Source organism: Pan troglodytes, chromosome 5 (genome assembly GCF_028858775.2).
Source record: "Pan troglodytes isolate AG18354 chromosome 5, NHGRI_mPanTro3-v2.0_pri, whole genome shotgun sequence".
NCBI classification, from domain to species: Eukaryota; Metazoa; Chordata; class Mammalia; order Primates; family Hominidae; genus Pan; species Pan troglodytes.
In genome coordinates this window covers 82,468,510-82,484,592 of record NC_072403.2, presented here as the reverse complement: position 1 = coordinate 82,484,592, position 16,083 = coordinate 82,468,510, and the positions used below count along the sequence as shown (strand labels likewise).

General features: G+C 35.5%; 1 protein-coding gene and 1 non-coding gene across 38 annotated transcripts in view; both read right to left on the bottom strand.

The window, feature by feature from the left end:
• Positions 1-16,083, bottom strand: part of FAM135A (family with sequence similarity 135 member A) — a 147,553-nt gene that overhangs the window by 32,944 nt on the left and 98,526 nt on the right. For 16 of the 37 annotated variants that reach the window (XR_010158062.1, XM_016955771.4, XM_016955772.4 and 13 more), the window contains 3 exons: positions 5,562-5,635; positions 4,027-4,181; positions 1,449-3,804 (listed from right to left, as the gene is read on the bottom strand). Coding sequence is in view for 36 of the 37 variants with exons in the window: in XM_016955771.4 (XP_016811260.1) it covers positions 1,449-3,804; positions 4,027-4,181; positions 5,562-5,635 (2,585 nt within the window). In the remaining variant the exon portion in view is untranslated. Of the gene's footprint in view, positions 1-1,448; positions 3,805-4,026; positions 4,182-5,561; positions 5,636-7,906; positions 11,403-16,083 lie in introns of those variants that run through there. The other 21 variants (XM_016955786.4, XM_063813166.1, XM_063813167.1 and 18 more) reach the window with 4 other exon arrangements.
• On the bottom strand, positions 14,805-14,867 carry LOC112209636 (U7 small nuclear RNA). Its single transcript, XR_002944460.1, has one exon. It is a non-coding gene; the product is annotated as a U7 small nuclear RNA (small nuclear RNA).

The window sequence follows — 16,083 nt, the reverse complement described above, 5'->3', positions numbered from 1 at the left end:
AAACCATGAAAATATGTGGCATCACCTAAGTGATTTAGAAATCAGAGAGTAATTTTCTTTATTATTTGTAGTACATATTCTATCAAATACAATGAACACTTTAAACCTGAAATCACTTGAAAATATTCTTTTAAACTTGAAATCAACTCTAAGAAAACATTCTGAGTGAAGTTATACTTTCTGCAAAATTTAATACTGTACGCACAGAAAAGCTGGGAGAGGGACTGGAGAGGTGATAATCTGATGTTTATCCTGTAATGAAATCTTATCCCCTTTGCTCCTTTTTAATCTTGCATAAATGGAAGGGAAGGAGTGATTTACAAAATGTAACAGTGAGAATGGAGTTACGGTATTTAGCAGATTAGGTTATTTGTATTTTTCTCTAAAAATACCAATAAGAAGGAGCAGAACGAAGAGGGGAATGTGACTGCATACAATTAGTGGTATATACTCGTTTGCAATGACGGACAATCTAACCAATTTGGGGATTGCAAACATCAAAAATTATTAACTATTTAACATACATCATTCGGACTGATAAAGTGAAGCTGGAAGAGGAACCTGATGAACACTAAACTGAGTAGGATAAGCTGGCCAAAAATATATAAAGTCTATATTAGAGATCATTGCTTTCTGATGACTCAGACAATCTGAAGTAACCAGACGGTGATATAAACTTTATTTTCCCTGCATATCACAATTTTTTAATTGGCTATTGTTACCTCAGTGGTTTCACTAGCTTTAGACACTATGTATCTTAATTTCTGCGTATAAATCAGAATAATCTGGGAACTTTAAAAATCTCTCTCTATATATACATGCCAAGACCTCTTACCCCAAATATTATGACTCAGTCTGGCTGAGGCAATAGAATATTTTAAGAACCGGTACACGCTGGTAAACCTGTATCATCCCCAGATTTTTCTGGATATTTTACTGGTACATGAAATCTCAATTCTGGAAACCAATGACTTAGCTGAAGGCAATCAGCATCTGGTAAGTTTAAGAAGTTTCCACTACCCTGTTACTCATTTAACTAATATTATCCTTATTTCCTAGATAAACTCATAAAACTTGGCTTTTGTCTGGAAGTTAATGGAGGAGAAATGAGGGACTGATGAAAAAAGGGTTTTAAGCTCAATTATTCCATACTTCTAACACAAAACTACCATTGGAAAATCTGTATCAGGAATGTCTATCCTATAGAACAGCAGAACAGCAGGATCATTCAGGAACTATAGGTCTGTCTGGCCAAGGGTATATTATGTTCATTTCTCTATTTCGGATAGTCATCAAAGAAGCACTTTTGTATTACAGAAACCAGACAACAAAATAGACACTCAATCCTTTAGCACTATCTATGATTTTATATATATGTGTGTGTGTGTGTGTGTGTGTGTGTATATGTATATATTTAGCAGCAGGTACTATTACGTTCCATTACTTACGCTTGTATTTGAGGTTTTGGTGAACTTTCATACCAGGAAATCGAAGAAGTGAAGTTGTAAGAAGTACTGCTTGGCTGCTTTGTAATGGCATCAAATTTACTTTTGGAAGAATATTTAACATTACAAGGAGACTCTCGTGGTGCAGACGGGAAGGACAAACAACCAGAAGTACAGACAGTAGGCATATTTATACCATCTCTCAGATAGTCACTGTTTATTTTTTCAGATTTTGTAAGTCTTTCTTCCATTAGTTCATCTCTGCTTGTATAGTGAGCATTTATTGTTCCATCCAAAGCTGAATAATCTGATTCTTCATAGTACCCATTTTGAACCATTTGTTGATCCTGCTCTTCCTCCTCATCCTCTTTATCCTGTTCCTGCTGAAGATTACTAATTTCTTTTTCAGAAGTTTCCTTCTGAGGGCTAAGTGCATTGCTGTAGCTAACAGCACATGTGTCAGAAATATCCGTACTGCTTTGAGAACCAAAATAATTTTCCACAAGCCCTTGCTTTACTATATCAGTACTGGCTGAAAAAGGATCACTTGTACCCAGATGAGTTTCACTTTCAACTGTAGGGATTTCTGAATACATCTGTGTGAGATTTAATACATCACTATTTTTTTCCATAGTTCTATCTTCACTAACATCTGTATTACTAGAAATGGAACCTGAAATGACACAAGGAGTGCCTAAACAAATCAGTTTTGAATTTAATGTAATTGCTGTCCCTGTAGAGTTATTAGATTTATCAGGACTCTGGAAGCCTTTACACATAGTATCCAAGTTAGGTTTGGAGCTGCAACTACTTTTCACATCACTGGAAGTCTCTTCATCTGAAAAAACAAATTGTAAAGGGTCTTTAATGCTTGAATTTAAGGAATGTATTGCTACAGTTTCATTGTCCAAGTTCCCTGAAAATACAACACTCTGCTGTTGCAAAGTGATACTTGACTTTTTAGTATCATCACATTTTGGCAAATCAGTCGTTCCTAGATTTAATACAGTTTTGCTATCATTTAGATGGCATTCAGGTACAACAGATTTCTTAGAATTTTCATCAGGTGACAGTTCATCATCGGAGGGTAGAGAGTTTATGGATGTCAAAGATGACTGTATTTCACTTATAGCACTTGTACTCTCAGTACAATGATTTCCTAATGAAAATTTTACATTATAATCAGGTTTCATCAAAAGCTGAGGAAATAATCTTTCACTACTGCAAGGACCTTGCCCTTGCACAGTTTCAAAGACTAAATCAGTGTTTGGATGTGTCGCAAAAGAACTTGGTTCACTTTCAACACCTGAATCTGAAAATCTAGATGAGGCATATGTGGCATTAATATCTGGTAACTTAATTGTATCTCCACTTACTACAACATGATATTCTTTTGTAGAAGGGGCAGGTAGATTACTTCTTAATTTAGTTAATGATTCTCCAATAGAAAGACACTTTGCTTCTTGCAAAGCTTCCTTTTCAAATGTTATTTCTATAGATTTAGATTTACCATTAGATTCTAAGGACTCAAAGTTGGGTAGTAAATTATCCACAAGTATTTCTTCTTGTCGAAGCTCTGTCCAAGGTCCTAGTTTGACAGTTATTTTCTCTCCACTGAAAGGATCTTTATTACTGGGCTTTATTTCAATTGTTCTAACTCCCAAAGATGGGGTTGTTTGATGATCATGGCAATCGTCTGATGACCTTCTGGATGCCAGATTGTGTTCCATTTGTGTAATTTCACTATCGTCCTGGGAGATATCAAGTTTACCTGAAATGGACAAATTTGCACAAAGATTTAGGTTGCCAGAGTTCAAAGGATCAAACTGGTCTGGTTGCATATTTTCAATATCTGGAGACTTTTGTTCAGTTCTCTCTGTATTAGTTGGCAAACAGCTAGCTTCCTTTTGACTTGTCTGTCTCATGTAGGTCTTTGGGTCAAAATTATATCCACATATTGTGGGATCCAGACCTTCCTTCTGACTATGTGAAGGATTGCCTTCAAAGCATTTAGTGAGATCACTTGATGCTGTACTTTTCAAACATTTGTAGCCTACCAAAACCACAGAATCCTTAGAGTTCTGTTTTATTAATTTTTTTGTGTTTTCAGATTTCATTGTTTTCATAAGCTTAGTAACCTTAACTTTGGATTTATTTGATTCTTCATTCTTTCCTTTTAGAGATTTTGTTAGCTGCTTTTCACCTTCTGTATACCAAATACTGGAGGCACCAGCAGGTCTGACTTTCAACTCTGGGCTAGAAAGTCCTGCTACAGAGCTTTCTTCAGTCTCATATTTATCCATTTTACTGGACTCTGATCTCTGAAGATTCTGAATTCCCATCCAGGGTGCATCTAAGTCTTTTATCCAAAGAAAAAAAGATTCACGTTTAAAACAAGGTGTGAGAACTCATATGATTAAGACTTCTTTTTCTAACTATAACTTTCTAATATCCTCAAACATAAATAAAACTAGAGAGGGAAAAAAACTATTCCACATTAGGGAATGGTTTTATGTATATTAGGAAGAATATACTGAAAACTATACACATAGCTTGTATATTTTAGTTAGATTACACTTACCTTCAGTAACTGAATCTAAATACCTATCTTCAAAGATTATAGGTAATGAATTGAGATCTCCATCTAATTCACTACATTCAATAGGTAAGGGTGGAAGAGAACTGCAGAAGGAAGTATTTTTGATAGCGGTGCACATCTGTAGATGACTCTGAGCACTGAAAAATATTTCTTAAGTCAGATTGTAATTTAGAAAAATTATACCCAACTCCCCTTTGTAGAATCTACCCTTTCCCCTTCCCTCCTCAATTCCTATCCCTCATCTGCAAGACATAACCTTCTTATGAGAGAGCTGCTTGGTCAGCGATAAAAACTGGTAAAATGAAAATGATAGTTTGTTGGCAATAAATTATTGACTTATTAAATTACAGAATGCTAATTATTTATGTAATTCCCATTATATTCTTCCATACTTTCTTATGTTATTTTAAAGTGAATTTCTATGCTTAATGTCTCAACTTCTAAATCTGCTGCAAATCGCATATAAGAGAAATACCAAAAGCTTAACTGCTTAATAATTATTTGATGACAGTGCTGGGAAAAAGACATGTTTCATTTCTACTGTTTCTACTTAACATATATTGACAAATAAAATTAACAGCTATTTTAAAACAAGATGTATAATTTTCTAATACAAAACAGTTAAAACAGAAAACCCTGTCTTATGGAAAATTTCAAACAAATCAAAGAATAGTATAAAATACCCCATATACATACCTCCGAACTTCAACAGTTAACATATACCCTTTCTATCAGCACTCACTACCTACCCTGATACTCTATTATTATTTACAGGATTTTTTTGTGGTATAATTTATATGCATTAAAATATAAATCTTAGCTGTATGCTTTTGACAAATGGATATATGATACAGAACATTTCCATCTACTCAGATGGTTCCCTCATGTCTTCCCAATCCAGCCCAAGTCAATGCCAAGAAAACCATGTCCTGTCTTTTTTCCATCTTGCTTTTGCTTGTTCTATAACTTCATATAAGTAGAATCATACAGTATTCAAATTTTAATGTCTAGCTTTTTTTGCTCAGCATAATGTCCTCAAAATATTCTTTAATGCCAAAGAAAACCAGGACTAAATCTACTCACTAGGAAAGATAGAAGGCATTTGTTCTGGATATTTTAATCGTAAATCATTTACAATTACAGAAGACAGTATATATGAAAATCTGTAATAAAAAAGGATGAACATAAGAAATTCTGGCCTGTGAAAATAAAGACAGAATATGGCTAAATGGAAGGCTACAGCCAAAGCTGTATGAGACTACCAAGATTATGGTAGATCTGATAAAAAAGGAGGGAGGAATACAGTGCATTATGCTTCTTTATATGTAAAGTATGGAACTTTAATGAAGTAACTAATAAGATGAAACAATTTGATTATAGATGGGATTTCTGAAATTCAAATTCTCCTAATTTCTTATATTGTTAATACTGTATATTCTGTCACTGATAAATTCTGAGACAGGTATCTTATGTAAAAGGAAGTAATATCATTTTAATTTTGAATTTATATTACTCACTGAAGTTCCTGGTATGCAATGGCAGCTTCTCTTGGATGCTCAAAACAAAAGAATGCCTCAGAAAATCTGCGTACCTAAAAAATTCCAAAGGAGAGTATTAATAACATGACGTATTTAAAAAGTCAATCCGGCATCTTATGGTAAGGAGAGAAACTGCCTCCATTAGGCCTTCCACAATCACCCATCAGAATTAAACTTCCCTTCTCCCTCTTCAGTGTTGCCAATGTATTTTTGTACTGTATGAAATAAATCTGGAAAGCATATATAAATATAAACTATTATGATTACCACCATAGCCTTTACCACCTTTTGTCTTAAAATAAATCATCTCCCCTCCTAAAGTGTTATGTTCTTTAGAAGAGAAGCTATGGGCCAGACGTGGTGCCTCACACCTGTAATCCCAGCACTCTGGGAGGCTGAGGTGGGTGGATTACCTGAGGTCAAGAGTTCGAGACCAGCCTGGCCAACATGGTGAAACCCTATCTCTACTAAAAACACAAAAATTAGTGGGGCATGGTGGCAGGCGCTTGTAATCCCAGCTACTCGGGAGGCTGAGGCAGGAGAATCGCCTGAACCCAGGAGGCAGGGGTTGCAGTGAGCCAAGATGGCGCCCTTGCACTCCAGCCTGGGCGACAAGAGTGAAACTCCTGTCTCAAAAAAACAAACAAAAAAAAGGCAAAGCTATGTTTTGATGACCTTTGCATCCCCACAAAACATGTATCTTGGCATATTACAGAATCAAGTACTTGATAAATACATGTTGAATCTAGCTGAACATTTCTTCCATTATATTTGTATTTTAACCCTTTCATTTTTAATTATGAAAGGAAAGGCTTTGTCAGCTACTGGAGCAAAATTAGGCAACAGGAGCCGGAAAAGATGTCTTATTTGGACAGTACAGGGAGGAGAAATTATATTACCTCTACAATTATTTTCTAAACAAAGTAAGATCTAGGATTCTTTGGTTTTAAATGTCCAACAAATTAGAGACCTATTTTACTTGTCATCAATATCCGGCCAGGTGAATTTCTGACTTACTAAACTTGTTTCCCTAAGCAGATAAACCTGGGTCTTCAGACAAACAAGTCAATGAGGGAAGTGGGAAAAGAAGATATCAATGAGAAGGATGCATTCTGTGTCTTTACTTTCATATGTGGTCCAAATGCTTTTTTCCCCTCTCCAACATTAAAGGAAAGGTGAGAGAAAAATAACAGCCTGTCTGGCTATTAAGATGATTTCCTTTGGGGCTATAAAGCGTGAAAAAAACGCATCTTTAAGTTATCTGGATTCCTGCGGTTGCAGCTGGACCTACGAAACTGGCGCTAGCTGCTTTTCCTTCTCTCTCTACCTTCTCTAAGTCCTACAATAATGATCATTTCTTGACAGTACTCTACCTCATAGTCTCCACACTAAAAACTTTATTCTAATTCTTTGACTTAAACCACATAAAAACTCAATGTCAAATTGAATGATGAAGAAAAAACAAACAAACAAAAAACCTCTAGGATGATATTATCTTCATTTAATAGGTGAGGAAACAAAGACACAAAGAGGTTAATTATTTGGCCAAGATAACATAGCTAGTAGGCGATAAACCTGTGATTCAAACGAAGATTTGAGAAACTCCAATTCTTGTGCTCCAAACACTTACCTTTTCCTTTCTGCATTAAGACTCCTTGTTATCAGAAATCTTTCTTGTATGCACCCAAATGAAGTTCTTTCTAAATTCACTCTCAGCATAATTATCATGCTGTAGCTATTACAACTAAGGGTATTAACTGTAGTGTGTGGCCATAACTAAGGTATGACTGCCACCTGATGGCAATACAGCTAATTTTCAGGCAAAAGTTTGACAGAAAAAAATTTTTAATTTACAAATTTAAATTTCAAATATGGGGAATATATATATTACTGTTTTGTATATGTATGTATTTTGGCATGCATTTTTGATGTTTATAAAAAATGAATTTTGTGTGCCCAATTAAAAAAAAACTTATTTGGCAACATCACTTATTCAAAAGCTAGGAGGAAGACAGCCAAGCATTCAAAATAAGTATTTGTTAATGCTTCACAGAGTTAAATACTCCTGTATCTGTGTTCATTCTAATAATGCTGTTCAAATTGCTAACACAGTATTTATATTACAATTCTATACATGTGCATTCAGATTAGATTCTAATCTTGAGTGCAGGGTCTTTATCTGATAGATTACCTAATATCTATGCTGCCTTGAAAAAAATAAGCACCTTGCAAATGTTTACTGAACAAATGTTTTTTACGTCCTTGCACTAACTCATAGCAAAATATCATAAAATCGTTTCATTACAAAGCTGATTTATACTTACTGGTTGATACAATTGCACTTGGTTTCAGTTATTTGCTTTCCCAATCCACACCACATTAAAAGAGCAAAATAGACAAAGAAAAATGAATTACAGAGGTAAGTACACAGGCAGTTACAAGAAATGATGAGAACGTGATGAAGAAATATCCGTCCTTAAAAAAAAGCCTAGAATTCCCCTATAAAAGATCACACAAAATAAATAAAAAATTAATACTTGAGGTCTTTTAATGGATATTCCAATATCCTGGCATTTTTAATAACATGGAATACTAGTGCATTAAAAGTTGAGCACATTAAATAAAATTCACAACGAAATCATTATCATATATATATATATATCATATCATACCTATACTAAAGTATGTTTAGTATAGGCATGCCTTGGAAATATTATGGGTTAGGGTCCAGACCACCACAATAAGGTGAATATTGCAATAAAGCAAGTCACATGAATTTTTTCAGTTTCCCAGTGTGTATAAAAGTTATGTTTACACTATACTGTAGTCTCTTAAGTGTGCAATAGCATTATACCTTTTTTAAAAAAGCCAATGTGTATACTTTAAAAATATTTTATTGTTAAAAATGCTAATGATCATCTGAGCCTTCGGCTAGTTTTGCTGCTGGAAGGTCTTGCCTTGATATTGATAGCTGCTGATCAGGGTGGCTGCGGTGGCTATGGCAATTTCTTAAACTACAACAATGAAGTTTGCTGCATCAATTGACTCTTCCTTTCACAAAAGATTTCTCTTTAGCATGTGATGCAGTTTAACAGCATTTTACCCAGAGTAGAACTTCAAAATTGAGTCAATCCTCTTGACCCCTGCCACTGCTTTTTCAACTAAGTTTATGTAATATTCCAAATCTTTTGTTATTTCAACAATGTTCGCAGCATCTTCACCAGGAGTAGAGTCTATCTCAAGAAACCACTTTCTCTGTTCATCCATAAGAAGCAACTCTTCATCTATTCAAGTTTGATAATGAGATTGCAGCCATTCAGTCACATCTTCAGGCTCCACTTCTAATTCTAGTTCTCTTGCTATTTATACCACATTTGCAGTTATTTTCTCCACTCGTCGTGACCCCCTCAAAGTTACCTATGAGGGTTAGAATCAACCTCTTCCAAACTTCTGTTCATGTTGATATTTTGACCTACTTCCTTGAATCATGAATGTTCTTAATGGCATCTACAACGGTGATTTTTTCCCAAAAGTTTTCCTTTTGCCCAGATCCACCAGAGGAATCACCATCTGGGGCAGCCAACACCTTACAAAACGTATTTAAGTAATAAGGTTTGAAAGTCAAAATGACTCATGCATCACATGGGCTGAAGAATAGATCGCTGTGTTAGTCCACATGGAAACATCGTTAATCTCCTTGTATATCTCCATGAGAGGTCTTGGCTGAGTAGGTGCAATATTAATGAGCAATAATATTCTGAAAGGAATCTTTTTATTCCTGAACTGTAGGTCTCAACAGTGGGCTTAAAATATTTAGTAAACCATGCTGTAAACAGATGTGCTGTAATCTAGGCTTTGTTGTTTTGTTAATACAGCAGAGTAGATTCTGCATAATTCTCAAGAGCTCTAGAATTTAGGAATGGTAAATGAGTACTGGCTTCAACTTCAAGGCACCAGTTACATTAGCTCCTAACAAGAGAGTCAGCCTGCCCTTTAAAGTCATGTACTGATTTCTCTTTTCTAGCTATGAAAGTCCTAGATGGCATTTTCTTCTACTAGAAGGCTGTTTTATCTCCATTGAAAATCTGTTGTTTAGTGCAGCCACCTTCATCAATTATTTTTGCTAGATCTTCTGGATAATGTGCTGTAGCTTCTCCATCAGAACTTGCTGCCTTACCTCACACTTTTATGTTATGGAGACTTCCTGCCTTAAACCTCAACACCCAATCTCTGCTAGTTTCAAATTTTTCTTCTGTAGCTTCCTTACCTTTCAGCCTTCATACAATTGAAAAGAGTTAGGACCCTGCTGTGGATTAGGCTTTGACTTAAGGCACTGTTGTGGCTGGTTTGATCTTCTATCCAGAACACTCAATCTTTTCCCACATCACTACTAAGGCTGTTTCACTTTCTTATCGTTCCATTAGAGAAGCATTTCAATTTCCTTCAATAACTTTTCCTTTACATTCACAAGTTGGCTAACTGGTGCAAGAGACCTACCTTGCAGTCTATCTTGGCTTTCGACATGCCTTCCTCCCTAAGCTTAATCATCTCGAGCTTCTGATTTAAAGTGAGAAACTTGCAACTTTTCCTCTCACTTGAACACTTAGAGATCATTGCATATTAACTGGCCTAATTTAAATATTGCTGTTTCTCAGGGAATATGGAGACCCAAGTAGAGGAAGAGAGATGAAGGGAATGCTAGTTGGTGAAACAGTCAGAACAAACACAACATGTATTAAGTTCACTGTCATATATGGGCACTACTGTGGTGCTTCAAAACAATTCCAATAGTAACATCAAAGATTATGGTTAGAATATTTAAAGAAAAAAAATTACCCATTAAAGATCACACTACTGGCTGGGCATGGGGCTCATGCCTGTAATCCCACCACTTTGGGAGGCCGAGGCAGGCGGATCACCTGAGGGGAGGAGTTCGAGACCAGCCTAACCAACACGGTGAAACCCTGTCTCTACTAAAAATACAAAAATTAGCTGGACATGGTGGCAGGCACCTGTAATCTCAGCTAATTAGGAGGCTGAGGCAGGAGAAATGCTTGAACCGGGGAGGCAGAGGTTGCAGTGAGCTAAGATCGTGCCATTGCACTCCAGCCTGGGTGACAAGAGCGAAACTCCATCTAAAAAAAAAAAAAAAAAAAGGAAAAAGGAAGACGTGCACACCACCATGCCTGGCTAATAGTTGTATTTTTTGTAGAGATGAGGTTTCCCCATCTTGCCCAGGCTGGTCTGGAACTCCTGGGCTCAAGTGATCCACCCACCTCAGCCTCCCAAAATGTTAGCATTATTGGCATAAGCCACCATCCCCCACCTGGATAGACTTATTTACTGGAAGTGCTAGATGTGGTTTGTATATATACACATAAAGGTGATAAAATATTGTTTATGCTTATAGTTATAGCCAAATTGGAAGTCTGCCTAAACCTTGCAAAATATAAAAGCATCAAATTATATACTATAAATAAGCAATATGTTCCCAGAAAGAAGTACTTTTACTTTATTTAGAAAATAGACATTCACAGTTATACTCAAAGAATATCAGATCAAGTAGTTTAAGCAATAAGTATCTCTTCTTAAAAATGCAAACTTCATAATGTTTTGAGTAAATAATGCATCATTGTAAAGAGGTTCTTAAAGTGGAAAAGAATGGCTATACAAGCTATTCCTAACTTTTTCCCTCTACTAGAACATAAGTTCCATCAATACTGTTGAAAATACTATTTTATGGCTGGGTACGGTGGCTCACGCCTGTAATCCCAGCACTTTGGGAGGCCGAGATGGGCGGATCACAAGGTCAGGAGATCGAGACCATCCTGGCTAACACGGTGAAACCTCATCTCTACCAAAAATACAAAAAAATTAGCCGGGCGTGGTGGCGAGTGCCTGTAGTCCCAGCTACTTGGGAGGCTGAGACGGAGAATGGCGTGAACCCGGGAGGCGGAGCTTGCAGTGAGCCGAGGTCACGCCACTGCACTCCAGCCTGGGTGACAGAGCAAGACTCTGTCTCAAAAAAAAAAAAAAAAAAAAAGAAAAGAAAAGAAAATACTATTTTATGATATTAAAATCTCAATAAAAGCTAATAAGAATTCACTGACACTCTGGTTTCCTTACTGGAAGGTAATGGGTCCACATTAGAATCTAGGATCCTGCTAATCCATATGGCAGCTTTAAAGTATAAATTTCAAAAACATGCTCCTTCTACAGGCAGATGCAACTAGACTCCAAGGAGGACAGGCCAAATTTCAGTTCCCACTCTTTCTAGCACAGTTACTCAGGGATACCCTAACCCTGTTAATCACTTGCAGAACTTTTAAAAAGTTCCCTAGGTCTGGACCTCATTCAGCACTGATCTAAGTTCCCCAGGTAATTCAAATGTACAGCCGGGGCTGAAAACTTCTATTTTAATGTCAACTGAGACCACAAGAGGAGAACTTACCCTCTTCCTTCTGCAAACAACTGTAAAACTGGTTAAAATACATGAAGTGACTTTTTCAAGCACTGAGGAACAAGCACTAGATAGGCAAAGCATCAGGAAAATATAATGTACAATCGAGATAAAATCAGCCAATAGAAAGAGACACCAAGATAATTGAAATGTTTGAATAAGTAGGCAATTTTTTTAAAAGTTACTTTATTTTTTTTTACAGCAGTTTTAGGTTTACAGAAAAACTGATCAGAAAGTACGAAGAGTTTCCATATTGCCCTTCTTCTCCACCCCTACACATCCAGCTTCCCCTCTTATTTACATCTTGTGTTACTGTGATACATTTGTTTCAACTGATGAACCAACATTAATATATCAATATTAAAGTCCATTATTTACATTAAGGTTCACTCTTGGTGTGGTACATGGGGCTTGAAAAATATATAATGACATATATATACCATTACAGTATCATACAGAATACTTTACTGCCCCCCAAATCCCCTGTGCTCTACCTACCTGTCCCTCCCTCTGTCCCCCAGAGCCCCTGACAACCCGGATCTTTTTACTGTCACCATAGTTTTTCTTTTTCCAGAATGTCGTATAGTTGAAATCATACAGTATATGTAGATTTTTCAGGTTGGCTTCTTTCAGCCTGCAATATGCTTTCAAGTTTCCTCTATGTCTTTTCATGGCTTCACTGATCATTTCTTTTTATTGCTAAATAACATTCCACTGTATGAACGGGCAACAGTTTGTTTATCCAGTTACCTACTGAAGGACATCTTGGTTGCTTCCAAATTTGATGATTATGAATAAAGCTGCTATATGTGGAGGTTTTTGTGTGGACATAAACTTTCAATTCATTTGGGTAAACACCAAGCGGTGTGATAGCTGGATTATATGATGAGAATATGTTCAGTTTTGTAAGAAACTACCAAAGTGTCTTCCAAAGTGGCCATCCTATTTTGTGTTCCTACCAGGAATGAATGGGAATTCCTGTTGCTCCATATCTCACCAACATTTGCTGTTGTCAGTGTTTTGGATTATAGCCATTCTTATAGGTATACAGTGGTTATCTTGTTTTGATTTGTAATTCTCTAATAACATATGATAACGGATATTTTATTTCCCCCATACAGAAGGCTAGAGTTGGATATTTCTCTTCCTCCCAGGTCAGTGAAGCTCTGATAAGATAGTTTCTACTGAGGCACATTTTGTTAAGGACAGAATGTTCTGGATGTATTTCAAAATGGCTACATTCCCTCCCCACCATCTGGAAGTATGAGGGCTTTTCTGCAATTTTCACTGAAAGAAACTGGGAGGGCTCTTGGAAGTGAAAGTCATGAAAAGTATGGGATCCCCTAAGACCTCCCTCACCCCTGCCAGGAGTTTTTAACTCATCTGTCCATACTGAGTCTCCAGGAATTCATCAATTATAAGTTTTCCTATTGCAGGACTGGCTACAGTGGTGATTTCTGTTCATGGGTTTTTGTTCCATTAAGATGGGATTCTCTGTAACTGGCTATCTGACTCACCAATTTTGGGGACAGGAGTTTGCCTGTGACCTTAATTCTCTGATAAATCTAAGAAGAGTTGTTGATTTTTCAGTTCGTTCAGCTTTTTTCTGGTTAGGATGGGAGTAACAACTTCCAAAGCTCTTCCATGCTGGCTCAGAAACTAGAATTCTAAGCAAGGACTTTTAAACAATAATTATAAATTGCCCAATGACTGAAAGAAGCTGGTCATAAACAGTAAACAGACAGGGCTTCTCAGCATAAAAATGGAAGTATTATACGTGAAGAGAACCAAATGGAAATTTAAGAAGTAAAATATATAATATCTGAAGTGAAATTTTACTAGATGAGATTAAGAGCAGATTAGTTGCTACAGAAAAGAGTTAATGAATCTGAAGACAGAATAACAGAAATTATTCAGTCTGAAGAACATAGAGGATAAATTGCTGAAAAACAAGAGTATCAAATGATATAATATACATATAATTAGAGTACTAGAGGGAGAAGGGAGGGAAAGAAATGGGGCAGAAAATATATCTGAAGATATAATAGCAAATCTCTTTAAAACTGATAAAAATAACCTAGAGCCCCAAGAACATCAGCAAATCCTAAGCAAGATAAAGACAAAAAAAACAAACAACAACAAAAACAATAAAACTGCAACAAGGCATATCATGGTCAAACTGCTGGAAAACAAAGACAAGGAGAAAAATCCTAAAGGCAGCCAGAGGGGAAAAATAGTATAAATAACTGACTTTTTAATCAGACTACAGAGGCCAGAAGATAATGGTACTTTTTAAAGTACTCAAACAGAGGGGGAAAACTGTCAGTCCAAGGTTAAATAACGCTATTGACCAACTTGAGCTGATTGAGATTTATAGAATACTCTACCTAAAAAATTTAGCAAAGCAATAAAGTATAAGGTCAATATGCAAAAATCAATTATACTTCTACATCCTAGTAGCAACCATTTGGAAAATAAAATTTAAAAACCATTTATAATAGTATCAGATAATATAAAATGCTTATGAGTAAACTTAAGGCATAAAAACTACAAAAGCAGGTTTTAGAGAAATTGAAGGTCTAAATAAAAGGGGAGCTAGATAGGAAGCTATATCATGCCCACAAATTGTCCGAATCAATATGGTTAAGGAGGTAATTGTCCCTAAATTGATCTATAGATTTTACTTAATGTAAACTGAAATCCCAAGAGGATTAAAAAAAAAAAGAAAAGAAATTGACATGATTTAAAATTTTCTGTGGAGGAAGGGTTTTCCAATAAAAACCAGAAAACCTGCTAGACAAATTCTAAAAGAGCTGTTAACACTTGATTTAAAATTTATATAGAATTGCAAGAGATCTAGAATAGCCAAAACAATCTCAAAAAAGAAGAAAACCTTGGAGGACTTATGCTATTACCTGGTTGCAAGACTTAGTATAATATTATAACAATAAAGTTAGTGTGGTATTTATTAACATAGAGATGTATAACAGGCCAATGCAACAGGAAAAAAGGTCAAGAAATAGACTCATGCTTATTAGTCAATTGATTTTCAACAAAGATTTTAAGGCAATTCAATAGAGTCAGAAAAGTGTTTTCAATAAATGATTTCAAAAACCTGAACAGAAAAAAAAAAAAGAAAGAATCTTGACCCATACACCTCACACCAAATTAAAAAATTAATTCAAGATGACCCATGGTCCTAAATGTAAGATCTATAATTCTAATGCTCTCTAAAGCAAATACAGAATAATATTTTTCATGACTTGGGCAAAGATTTCTTAGGACACAAAGGTACTAAACATAAAAGAAAAAAAGATAAATTGTACTTAGTCTCATCAAAATACATCACTGAGAAAACGAAAATATAAACCTCAGGCTAGGAGAATTTAATAAATATATTTGACAATGGATCCATAACTAGAATATATATAAGTAATCTTAATAAGTCAGTAATAAAAAGGCAACCTAATTTAACATTTTACAAAACTAGAGTCATAACAAAAACCCTCAATATCAGGAGTCAGCAGAGAAACGCAAAATAAAGCCATAATGAAATTCCACTTTACCCCTACTATAGTAGTTAAAGACTGACGACACCAAACAATACAAGCATGTGGAACAACTGAAACTCTCATACGTTAATGTTAGGAGTTTAAAACTGTATAGCCATTTTGGGAAAAAAAATGATTTTTTATTAAGTTGAAGATAAATCTACCCAATGACCAAGCAATTTTACTCCTATGTATGTAAGCAATAGAAATAAAAACTTATGTTCACAAAAAAGATCTGTAGAAGAATGTTCATAGCATCTTTACTCAGAAGAGTTAAGGGGAACAGATGAATGAATTCTGATATACGATACCATAAAATACTACTCAACGATAAAGAAATGAACCACAAATATATACAACATGGGCTAATCTAAAAGAAATTATGTTGACTGAAGCAAATGAAAATTCTATTTCTAATCAAGGCAGTAGTTGCTTATGGGGTGTAGGAACTGACCGAAAAGCAGCACAAAGTCATTTTGTGAAGTAATGA